Source organism: Nannospalax galili, unplaced genomic scaffold (assembly GCF_000622305.1).
Source record: "Nannospalax galili isolate Female #2095 unplaced genomic scaffold, S.galili_v1.0 scaffold1211, whole genome shotgun sequence".
Taxonomy (NCBI): domain Eukaryota; kingdom Metazoa; phylum Chordata; class Mammalia; order Rodentia; family Spalacidae; genus Nannospalax; species Nannospalax galili.
The window spans coordinates 15,128-28,354 of record NW_008329146.1 but is presented as its reverse complement, the minus strand read 5'-3'; the positions used below and the strand labels follow the sequence as shown (position 1 = coordinate 28,354).

General features: G+C 36.7%; 1 protein-coding gene across 1 annotated transcript in view; it reads right to left on the bottom strand.

The window, feature by feature from the left end:
• The window catches only part of LOC103735053 (sex comb on midleg-like protein 2), a 15,595-nt gene extending 2,468 nt beyond the window's left edge, over window positions 1-13,127 (bottom strand). Inside the window, exons 1-3 of the mRNA XM_029564016.1 lie at window positions 12,928-13,127; window positions 11,833-12,009; window positions 7,010-7,111 (exon numbers count right to left, since the gene is read on the bottom strand). Of these exons, the coding sequence (XP_029419876.1) occupies window positions 7,010-7,111; window positions 11,833-12,009; window positions 12,928-13,030 (382 nt within the window). The 5' untranslated portion in view covers window positions 13,031-13,127. The remainder of the gene's footprint in view (window positions 1-7,009; window positions 7,112-11,832; window positions 12,010-12,927) is intronic.
• Window positions 13,128-13,227: the final 100 nt, after the last annotated feature.

Below are 13,227 nucleotides of genomic sequence, written 5' to 3'. Positions count from 1 at the left end.
ACTATTTAGATTTTCAGTTCTAATGGCTTAAATGGTAATACATTTTTAAGAAATTATTTCCTGTTTTGCTAGGTTAGAATGCATCATTGTCTTTATATCTCTTTCATGTTTCATTGAATCACAATAGATGTTTTGACATCTATTTATTTATCTAAGTATTTATGTTCAAATACTCATTAAGTATAATTATCAACTAACTCCCTACAGTTAGCATGTGAATAAAGAAGGTTTTGAAATTTTCTCAGAAAGTATGTTTCTTTAGTTTATCTTTCTTGTGTGTGAATTAGTCAAAAGTATACACTTTCTTTCCTATCATGAGGGCCAGAGTTATTTTATGAATGGTTTGAGTATTTACCTAGAGAAGCATGTTAAAAAGTGTTCAACATCACTAGTAATTAGGAAAATGCAAATTAAAACCACATTAAGTTTTCGTCTTACCCCAATCGGCCTGGCTAAGATCAAGAGAGGATGTGGGGAAATGGGAATGCTCATCCACTGCTGGTGGGATTACAAACTTGTACAACCTCTGTGGAAATTTGTTTGGAGAACTCTTAAAAACTACAAATGAACCTACCATTTGACCCCGTTGCACCACTCCTTGGCATGTACCCAAAGAACTCATCCTATTGCAGAGACACTTATACATCCATGTTTGTTGCTGCTCTTTTCACAATAGCTAAGAGATGGAAGCAACCTAAGTGTCCCTCAACTGACGAGTCGATAATGAAAATGTGGAGTTTTATTCAGCAGGAAAGAAAGACGAAATCATGAAATTTGCCAGTAAATGGATGGAATTAGAAACTGTTATACTATGTGAAGTAATTAGAAACTGTTATACTATGTGAAGTAAGACATACTCAGAAAAAAACAAAACAAAACAAACATGATGTATGTTTTCCCTCATAAGTGTAACCTAGCACCAAATCCTGATAAGTGAGTATGTATCCAGACATAACTACAGGAACCAGGATGATGAAAAGGAACCAGGGAAGTAAAAGAAAAGAAAGGATCTGAGAAAGAAGAACAGTAGGAAACAGGTGATAATAAGGGAGATATGGATAAAAATGGGGTTATTTTAAGGGGAGTGGGGAGGGAAGGTTATACAAGGAACCTAGGAGATAAATGGAAAGAAGGTGCTCTAGAGAGGTGGGAACACAGGAGATGGGTATTAAGGGAGAAATGGGAAAAATGGGGGTTCTTTAAATGGGGAAGCCACGGTCGAAGGGTTAGACGACGTGAGAGATAAATAATGCCTAACTAGTTTGAAAAAAATCAGAGGAAATCCTATTAATTGAACAACCGACCAACAATTTATATATACAACTAACTCAAGGAATATAATATATGTCTAGGCAAGGTTTATCTGAGAACATTTGGTCTTTTCCCAAGCTTTATCTACATGGCACATGGTAATTAAAAGTACCAGACTGGAGGAACTAACCTTCTTGGATGTTTAACAGCCATACTTTGAGGCCTATACTAATTTGGTCAGAGGGACATAAAGGACAGTTTTTGCTCTTTGCCCTCCTAGGTCAACTAAGTTACAAGGAACTATGAGCATCTCTCAAAACATCCTGTAACTGTAGTGAATCACTTGTCCTCTTGAACAAGGAGGCCATGGAAACCCTATCAAATGGACTTGAAACAGTGTCCAATTTACAAAGAGGAGGGTCAACACAGAGAAAACATTTCCTCCATGCTTCCAAGCGAAGGCAGATATGGTCGAGCAGGACCTTTGACTTGTCTTCACATTGGCGGAACTGGTGAAAGAAAGGAGCCAGGGCCTCCTCCCAAGCCCATGTGACCCCTGAGGAACAGATACTCAAACACCCTTAAGAGGAAAAATAAATTGGTTTATCTGGACTAACTGTATGGTCTTAAACACCTAAAAGCAAAGTATAACCAAATATTGAACTGGTCAATATAATTTTTAAGATTCCATGTGTATAGATAAAGGCTACATAACAAGCAACAATGCCATACAGGACATACCTTCTTTTGAGTTGTTGGCCTGGATGACCCAAGAAACTCCCAGACAGTAACCCAGCATAGAACTGGGAATATGAACAGCAGACCCCAGTCTTATCTAAAGGAATATTGGCAATTGATTGCTGCTAGATGAGGAAGAGCTGATCTTCCTAAAAGAAGGATCTTTAAATAGGCTGACTAGATTCAGTGGATGAACAAGCACTGGGGAATGGCTGGGGGCACCAAAAGCACAGTGGACAGTAACAGGGATGACAGAGTATATGGGCTCCAGTGGTGGGGGGAGGCTATGGGAGGGTGCCATTCGGAAAGTGGGTATATAGATGAATAATATTGTTTGGGGTGTTCTTATGAAATACACAAAAAATCAACAAATAAAAAATGTGTTATGTTTGAGGAAGAAGCATAAAAATTTGCTTCATGTTAATCACTAGAGGTGAAAAACATTATCATCGAAATCTACCTGATGACGTTATATCCATACTCAGGTGCCAAGGATACTACTGTAACCAACTGTGACTAGCGATAATCAGAAAAATAGAGATTAGAGAGGCATGTGCAAACATGTAAGTGTTCGTAGCATTAAAAATGAGTTTTCCTAAAGTATACAATCTTGGGAAGGCTAGGAAGAGAAAACATGACACATGATAGGTAAACATGCTCCAGTGCGCATACTCTTAGGTCATACATACACCTCAGCAACCCCTCAGTTATCTCCGTGAGTAAGCTCAATAAATTCGCTGGTTCATGAGTAAAACTTAAATCAAACATTAGCTTGACACTAGAACCTTAAAAGGAAATAAGCATTGCTTAGCATACCCAGGCAAGAAGTCTCACAACAGATGGAAAAGATGGAAAATTTATTTGTTAATGATATTATGTCTCATAATTATTTAAAAAAAAAGAAAATGAAAAAGACAAAAAAAAACGTTAAAAGGATATGGGAAATGGAGATATTTTCCAAAATAGAAAAAAATGAGAAAGCCTAAGCAAGTGATAAAGGTCTGTGCAAGTTTGTTATGATATATAAAAGATGAGACAAAAATAATATATACATAATCATAAATTTTCTATGTTCATAGTATAGTCAACTAGTTTAAGGAACAAAATATATATCTAGTCAAGGTTTATCTGAGAATATTTGTTTTTTTCCCCAACCCTTATCTACATAGCACATGATAATTAAAAGTACCAGACTGGTGGAACTAAACATATTGGATGTTTAACAGCCATATTTCGAGGCCTATACTAATGTGGTCACAGGGTCTTGAAGGACAGTTTTTGTCCCTTGCCCTACAAGGTCAACTAAGTTCCAGGGGAATATGGAACATCTCTCAAAGTATCCTGTAAATGTGGCGAGTCATTTGTCCTCTTGTTCAGGGAGGACGTGGAGACCTGACCCCACAAGATGGACTTCAACCAGTGTCCAGTCTACAAAGAGGAGGGTCAACACAGAGGAAACATTTCCTCCATGCTTCTAAGTGAAGTCAGACATGGTCAAGCAGGACCTTTGACTTATCTTCACATAGATGGAACTGGTAAACGAAAGGAGCCAGGAGCTCCTCCAAAGCCCGTGTGACCCCGAGGAACAGATCCACAAAAGCCCTTAAGTATAATAATAAATTGATTCATTTGGGTCAACTGTATGGTCTTAAACACCCAAAAGGAAAGTATAACCAAAGGGTAAAGTCATCAGTATATTTCTCTAAGAGTTCAAGGGATTACCCTTCCCAGTCATTAAGCTTAAGTCTATAAAGTTCTTTAGACAGTTATTTCTCATTGATAATTTTGTTCCTAACCAGAAAGTGCTGCTCAGATATAAGACTTAAAATCTTGGTCTCCAATAATGTAGTATGTAATGCCAACCTGTAGCTAAGAGAGACAACCAGATACTGTTCTAAAATGATGGATAAATTTGTTTTCTCCCCCTATCTAGAAGACTTTGAGAGGGAACTGACACTGATTCTAACCACTCCAATAGCTATTGAAATACTTGAAAGCAGATCTTGAACCCATCACTCCAGAGTTCAGCCTCGGCAGACAAAAGAAAAATGAGGAGGAACCCAATAGAGGGATGCTTTTGAAAACCCTTGTCTAGAAATTACAATGGACTCTCATAAGAACATTTGACAATTTCCCTGTTCTGACTTTTTTCTAGTCTCCTGTCTAGAACTTGTAATTTTAATTACTTGTGCCTTTACTTCTCCTTCACATCTCCTATTCACAATTCAAGGACTTTCTCTTCCCCCTAGAGAAAAGAGTTATGCAACTGGGAGTGTTTTAGATAGAGAGATTTTAGGTTGGCTCTTTTGCGGAAGTGCGGGCTGTGCTGTCAAAGCGGAAGCTGTGATCTCTAGTGCAGCCTATGCTTAGGTCTGGCGCTTCACTTTCTACATAACCTCTTCAGAGAATCATAAGAATAAGAGGTAGGAATTGGCTAGGCAGTTTGGGAGAAAAGACCCCAAAGAAAAGTAGCCAGTTTCTTGACTAAAACTCACAATGTCCTTGGGCTTCTTAGCAACATACTCTGTTCCAAAGGCCAAAACTGTCAAAAGTATTTGAGTGCTCTTATCTAATCCCTAAAAGATTGTAGAGTTACATCTTCAGAGAGGGGAACGTTAAGAGTAGCCAAAAGCCCATATAAAGTAAATAAATCAAAGAAGAAGAAAGAGCACATGAAGTTATCAGCAAAAAAGTGATGGGAAGATATGCGAGGAGTTGGAGGGGAGGGAATGGCCATGGATTTGATCAATACACTTTATATGCATGCATGAAATTCTCAATAATTTATTTAAAATAAATAAATTAAAAAATAAGTTTTCTGTATGAAACAGTATATTTTAAAATGAAACGAAGATCTTTGTTAAAGGTTAAATCCTCATTCAATTTTATGTCTTGTAGGGTTTATTCTAAGTTCAATGTGCATATGCAAACATCTAAGTGTTGGTAGCATTAAAAATGATATTGTTTTCTGTATGAAACAATATATTTTAAAATGAAATGCAGATGTTTCTTAAAGGTTAAAACCTCATTCAATTTTATGTCTTATGGGCTTTATACAGAGTTCAATATTGTATAACTGTATTAATTCAACTGTGAACCTAAAAATTTACAGTCAATTTTGAAAGAGATATATCTTAGCTCTGGAAATTGTTATTGAATATGTCAATGCTGTTGTAATGAAATGCTTCTTCTATGTATGTGGTTATTAAGTAAGTAATTTTACAAAATTGGCTCATGGGGTTGGGGATTTAGCTCAGCGGTAGAGCACTTGTCTACAAGTGCAAGGCCCTGGGTTTGATCCTCAGTGCCAAAAAACAAAAATTGTCTCATGAAACAAACAGAAAACTGTCAAACGAAATATTAACATGGCTGAAAATAATTTAAAAAAATTCATGGGTTGGGCATGGTGGCTCAAACCTTTAATTCCAGCACTTGTGAGCCACAGGCAGGCAAATTCCTTTGAGATCAAGGCCAGACTGGTCTACATAGTCCATCTGGGTCTACACAAAGATCCTGTCTCAAAGTAAAAATAATAAATAAATAAATAAATAAAGCTGTCCAACATCTTTAGCTATCATGGAAATGCAAATTAAAACTACCTTGAGATTTTATCTTACCTCAATCAGAATGTCTAAAATTCAAAAATCAAATGACAGACACTCGGGAGAATGTGGGGGAAAGGCTAACACTTTCTCGCTGTAAGTATGAATGAAAACTGATACAGCCACTATAAAAATTACTGTGAAGGAGCTTCAAAAAGCTAGAAATGTATCTACCAAATGATCTAGCCATATCACTCTTGGGCATAGACCCAAAGGACTCTATATACTATTATACAGATACTTTCTTGTCCATATTCATTGCTGTTCTATTCACAATAGCTCGGACATGGAAACAGCCTCGAAGTCCATCAACTGATGAATGGATAATGAAAATGTGCGACATTTACATATTGGAATATTATTCATCTGTAAAGAAAAATAATATGAAAAGCTCATGTAAATGGATGTTAACTGAAATTAATCATTCTGAGTGAAGTAACTCAGACCTAGAAAAACGAACATTATATATTCTTTCTCATATGTGGGTCCTGACTTTGAATCCTTAGATATGTGCGTTTACACTGAAGTGCTCATAGAAGTCAGGAAATCAGAGTGCTTCTAAGATAGGGGAAATGAATGCACATGGTATTAAGGGGACAATGTGAACTAAAAGAGTAATAAGGGTTATATGGGGTGGTGTATGGGAGGGCAAAAGGGCAGGAAAAGGAGGGAGTACAGGGAGGGATAACTGACACTACAGACTTCTAGTAGAAACCTAATATTGTTAGAATCTTCATAAAATCTGTACATGTACATATATAAGAAGTCTGTCTAAGTGGAGATACCCTATAATGGGGGAAGAGTGTCTATTCTAGATACCACAGGCTAGCAAATAAAAAATCCAGTAGTGGGAATGAGCTACTTCTTTTGGAGTTGTTGGTCAGAGGGTCCCCACAGACCCTCAAACATTAACAGGCTATTGCCATTGCTCTTGGTTACTCTCTAGAACTTGATGGTAAGACCTTATTGTTGAAGATACCACATACTTGAGTTATAGAATAAGGAGAATCAAGCTAGTACGAATCTGAAAGCTTCATCACTGCTGGCTAGCTTTCATACTGCTGGAAGGTGCTATATATATGACCAGAAGAGAAAGGTAATTATCATTGTTGCCCAACTGCAAACTCTGCAATCTATAATAACAATAAGCCTGACAAGATATGTCCACTGATACAATAGTGGCATTAATGTCATTGGAGTACCCAATCACTTTCTGGTTATATTTAAGGCCTGCTTCACAAGACAGAATTCATCACTGGCATCATTAATGGGGCTGAGAACCAAAGTGATAGCCTGGCTGTCAGACGCTGGTGAATATAACTTTTTACCATCAACACCATCACACCAAGAGCATGCGTAATACGGTAGTAGCAGAAGAACTTTCTTTCACAGTCCTAGAATGTGTAAATGCTATTTACCTTTAGAGGCACGTGCAGTCCTTTTGGGAACCTTAGGTACAAAAGGTACGGGTTGTGGAAGAGATCTTTTGAGGCCTTTCTTTTCTTTTACTTCCTCTTTTACTGTTTAAAAAAAGGAGTATGTTATAATAATTATACTCAAGCATTTCTATATTATCAGCATGAAGTATTTCTGTGTTATGCAAAGTTAATTGCATAACACAGTTTCACCAATAATGTCAATTACCTGAATTTTCATAAATAATAGTCTCACTGTATCCTATTCAGTTTTTCTACTAAAATAGTATATTCAACAGTGGGGATGGAGAGATGGCTCAGAGGTAAAGAGCCTTTACTGCTCTATCAGAGGACTGGAGTTTGGACCCCAATACCCATATCAGGCAGCTCACATATGCCTGAAAATCCAGCTCCAAGGAATCTGATGCCCCTGCTGTCCTCTATGTACACATGCACATATATAAACACACACACAGACACACACACACATATGCATATATATGAATAAATATTCAAGAACTATATATGGAATATGTCTAAAGTTCATTGATCTTGGAGTTAGCACAATTCTCTAAATACCTCAGAGGACAGTGAGGTAAACCACTAAAAATGGTGACTAAGGATGTCTGAGTACATTATTGCCACAAGCAAGAAAAGTTAAAAGAAATTGAACATGGGACACAGCTCGGTGGTAGAGCATTTGTTTTGTATGCATAAGGCCCTAGGTTTGATCCGTAGCACCATATGAAAGCAAGCCCTAACAAAAGTATTTTACAGAAACTGAGACAACATGTTGCAGAAGGCACTCTTGCATAGATGATATTAGCCTAAGGTTATGTTTGTAAATACTCTACGGTTTACTCATCATTTAAGCAAATGGACTTCTACCCAAAGCACCACTCTTTCAAGTATGATTCTGAAAGTTAAAACATCTTAAATCAGTTACAAACTGAGTATTTCTTATCTGAATGTTTGGTTCCAGTAGTGTTTGTTTTATTTTATTTTATTTTTTTAATGTTTTGGACTATTTCTAAGGACTTTAGCAGTTTGAATGTGGATTAGATAGGAAAATACCCTGAAATCTGAAACTTTCTGAGCAACCCAAATCTTGTTTTAGCCTCCAAACTTAAAAGGACAAATAAGGTATAATAGAAATATTTAAAAGTTTGAGAACAGAACTCTAAAGGAAAGAAATACCACAACAAGGAGGTAGCAAAATCAAACTTTCTCTGATTCTAAACTTTGACAGGGACTAGTCATGTCTCTCAATGTATGATGAAACTTTCATAATCCAGTTCCTGACTGATCAATCATGGTTCCCATGGAACTTCTGCCTCTGGATTTCTATTTTATCAAAGCCTATAAAACAGATTGTCAAACACATTTCAGTGCATGATTAAAATGTGGCTTATACAATTAGCTAAAAAACCTCTAAGGAAAGAAGGCTAGGGATGTAGTTCAGTGATGGAATGTCAAGCATGAAGCCTTGGGTTCAAAGCATAACATAATCAATTAAATTCTAAAGAAACAAATTGGTTTTTCATAAATCATTTAATGGTACAAAACTTTTGAATTCTATAGATTATATGTTTATCTGAGTCTCAGGAAGAAAACGCACCCCACTATTTTGTATGTTAACTTAAAAATAGCATTAAAAAAAATCTCGTTTACTAACAAAAACAATTGAAAACACTTGCAAAATTTCCAAATTAACTTTTTCAGAACTCTGGAAGTTAATTCAGTCCATACTCCAAATACTTTTTATTAAACAGAAGTAGCTAAATCTGAAACAGCAACATCAGTAGCACTTTAATTTATGGTATGAATCGTTTCACTCATTTTCACAGTACTTTAGAAAAACAACAGTTTCAGTCACTGGAGAGTGTAAAATGGGTTTGAAGTTCTTGAAAAACTTCATCTTTAGAGAATTATTACTATTTCAGCAATCTTTGAGTTCACTGAAAAGCTACTTTTCAGTGTTTATCTAATTAATGAATTAAATACTTTTCTATGTGAACAACTCTAAGCTGAAAGCATCTTCTGGGGATGACAGAGAAGCAACTGTTAAACTGTGCAGTGTTAAAAACATGGTATTACCAACTGGGCAGAGAGGAGGCTCATCAACCGCATGGCAGTAAAAAAGGGATAATAAGATGCATACTAGGCAACTTTGAAAAATACCGAATCTAGACGATCACATTCATGGGCTACACTGAACTACATCCATATCCCTGAAAGTCATTTTCAAAGTCATTTTCTGTGAGAGAAACTGATAAAGACTTAAAATACTTTAAAATGTTATGTATGATTACTCAGTGTATGAGTAACCTATCTGAAATCTAAACATCCTATGTTCAATTTAAAAGGAAAACCATACTTCATAATATTTCAAAGAATTTTCAAATTAAGATTTTAATCTTTTATTAACATATGTGTATATGTATCTGTGATCAGGTATGTGTTACATGACTGCAGGCACTGATGGAGGCTCCAAGAGGTTACTGGATCCCCTGGAGCTGGGGTTACAGGTGGCTGTGAGCCAACAGACAAGGGTACTAGGGACTGAATTGGGATTCTCTGGAATGCTTAAGTGTACTTAACTGCTGAGTCATCTCTCCAGGCCCTCTTTCAAAGAATTAAAAAAAAATCTTTCTGCATAAACCAAAGGCATTTTCCTTAATTTTGTTTTTAAAACATGAAATTGTACATTGTGACTTCTCTAACTCATGCTTTTTCTTCCCAAATTAATTTAGAAACAGAAAACTTGTCAAACATAGACATACAGAGCTCCCCACATGTAGGTAGTCATTCTCTTTAGGGCCATCTTCTGGACATTTTCTAATTCTCCTACCATTTTGGTAACCTCTCACAAATAGTAACATATGAGACCATGAATCTCCACTCTCCTCTTTCACAAATTTCTAGTAGCTCCACTGTTATTCTGGGCCAGAGAGAACATGGGTTAATTGTTTACATTCTCTACTCCCTCTTTTCATTTACTTTTGCTATACTACGGATTGAACCAGGGACCTCACACATGCTGGGCAATCACTCTACCACGGAGCTGTACTGTAGCTACAGACCTTTTACTTTTTATTTTGATAAAGTATTTCACTAAGCTGACCAGGATGGCTGTGAACTCAACAGTGTGCCGCAGGCAGGCCTTGAAAACTAGTTATTGCAATGTCTTAGTCTCTCCAATATTTGACATTACAGACTCTGCAGTTAAATTGAGACTCGGTGGATCAGTATTTTCCCATAAAGCTAATTAGCAATAGGACTTATATTAAAATTTAGGCCTGTCAGATTTCACATACTTTCAGTATACAGACAACGTGGTCAGCAATGGAACCAGAACCCAGGACTGATAAATTCCAATACCCAACGGCTATTGTACTTTTTCAAGGACTCCCTGTATCATACCTTTATTACAAAGGAATTCACTGTGCAGTTACACCAGCAGGGAAGAACTGGAAAGAGGACTCCAATTAGATCACTTTACTAAATCAGAGAAGGGGTCCACAGAGTTCTGAAGGAAGGTAGTGGCAAGAAAATGGGAGAGGATGTTAAGTAACAGAGAGGAGAGACTTGACGGAAGCAGAGGCGATTAGGTAGATGAGGAAACTGAGAATAATAAGGAGAACCAGGAAAAACAGTACCTGGAGATGGTACCCAAGCTTCACACTTGACAAAGATACAAATTTGAATCCTTGAACTTAATAGATTTGGTCGTGGTATTTTACGGTATGAGAATGAGCAGCATTTGGCGAGAAAACAATGCTGCTTTAACACCTGAGAACTTTGGCTACCCTTAAGACTTGTGTAAACTTCTGCTATAATCAGAACATGGTTACCTTTCCACAGTCATATGAAAAAGGGACAAACATTGCTTCCATTGACCAAAAACTTTAAAGATTAAGAAAAGGGGCTGGAGAGATGGCTTAGCCGTTTAAGAACACTGGTTCTTCTTGCAGAAGACCCAGGTTTGAATCCCAGCACCCACATGGCAGTTAACTACTGTCCTAACTCCAGGCCCAGGGATTCTGACAGCCTCTTTTGACCTCCGAGGGCATTGCAGGACACGGGTGCATGTCCCTACATGCAGGCAATACATGCACACACATAAAAATGTTTTAAAAAGCTAAAGATTAAGAAAAAAATTATCACCTTTAGTACTATAAGACTACATTACACACATCCATTTATTCAGACATCAGTTTGAGATTCTTATGGAAGATAGGTATCCAGGGCTTAAATGTTAAATCCGAGAAATTTATTCTTCATAATAAATAGGTTCAACAATCTCTGTTAATCTCTTTGAATTAAAGTCAATAATGCTAAAGCCATATATCAATCTAATAGAAAATGTGTAACTATAAACTAGTCACAAATAAGCCAAACATAACATATTGGCTTTGATTCTTAAGTTCATTAGGAATATATTAAGAAATTATTTCCTCATAAGTAAAAAATAAGTGAAAAGTGAAAAAACATCAACAATGGATTATACATGTCTACATTAGTTCATTGTGGCTAAATTCCTTACCAAGCACAGGGGGTAAAAAAACACTCTCTGAACTCCAGATATTATCAATTATAAAATATAAAATAAAAGCATACTAGGAGGCAGTGGATGTCCAAGCCTAGTTATTTCAGTTCAATCCCTGGAACACACAGATGGAGAGAACTGATTCCACAAAGTTGTTCTCTGACCTCCACTTGTGCACTATGGCACACCCTCCACCCTGACATGCATCACACATACACACAATTATATATATATATAATATATTTTCTTAGAACAGTATAAAATAAGTTTTTCTCACCTGGTTTGTTCTTATCAGGGTCTGCAAGGGCACGAGCCTTAGAAGAGCTGAAAGGCTGGCTACTCAATAACTTATCACATTGTAGATTGTGGCAGAAAGTTTCAAGAAAGCGAAGTGCAAATGATGCGCTATTCACTGGAGGGAGCTGAACAGCATGGGCTTTCCCATCAAAGGAGGCTATGAGGTAGGGTGGTAATGTCAGTCATCTCATGGACAAAAGAGAAATACAATCACAGAAACTCCATCAATTTAGGAAATGTGCTCTAAGTTTAATTTCTGGGTTTTGAAATACAAAAAAAAATGAATTGGTAAAAAAATCCTATTTAAAATATTCACAAATTAGACAGGATTTACAATAATGCTTCTAATCTAAGCATACCATGGCTGTACAGGTTATGGTATCTTATTATACAATCATGATGGCTAGTAGCTGCATCTTACTTTTCTTCCTCTCTAGGTATTTTTGTGGTTCTGAGAACCAAACTCAGGGCCTTGTGCATGTGAGGTAAGCACTCTACCACCGAGTTATATCCATAGATATTTCATCTTTTCTTAATGGGTTGGGGTTTTTTTGATTCACATTTCTATTTGAAGTTTCTCATAAAATTATTTTCCATACAAATTAAAATTTTTATCAACCGAGGTGCTGTTCTTAAATAGTTAGTTGAACTTTCCATGCTTTCATGGAAAAGGAAACATCTGTACCCTTTTCCTCAATTTACAGTAGTATTCTGAAATCACTTGTCTACTTTGGGTTTTGTTTGACACAGGGTCTCATTATTTAGCCCTGGGTGGCCTGCTACTTTATATACAGCCCAGGGTGGGCTCGAACTCACAGCAATCCTGTCTCAGCATCCTGAGTTCTGGGATAATAGACCAATTCCACCACACATGACTCACATTTGTTTATTGTTAAGGTAAACTCTCCAAGTCGGAGTTAAAAGTTTATAAACATATAACTATTATACGATTCTATCAGGATAACTAATATTACAGTATAATATAAATATTATGAATAATCTGTATGCTATAAAATCTTGCCTTTCTACAACTCAAATTAGGATAGAAGTTAGATAAAGAATTCTATTTGTATACCAGTTATCACTTCTCCTCCACGATTATCCGGCTCAAGAAACAGAAACACAACCTTAGCCTGAATGGCACAATCCACACAGGCCTGCACAATCCGCCGCAGCATCACGTTCACGGGGCCTGGGCCAAAGTGGTCAGGTAGCTGCTGAACTTTCTCCGGATCCAGAAAAGGGCCACAATCTCCATGTTTATTTACATAGACACAGACTTGAGGGAAAATATGTATAGAAACAATGAGATGGATTAAAATAAACTTTGTGAAAATATTATATAAGTACCATGTCCCACTAGTTTCAATGCAAA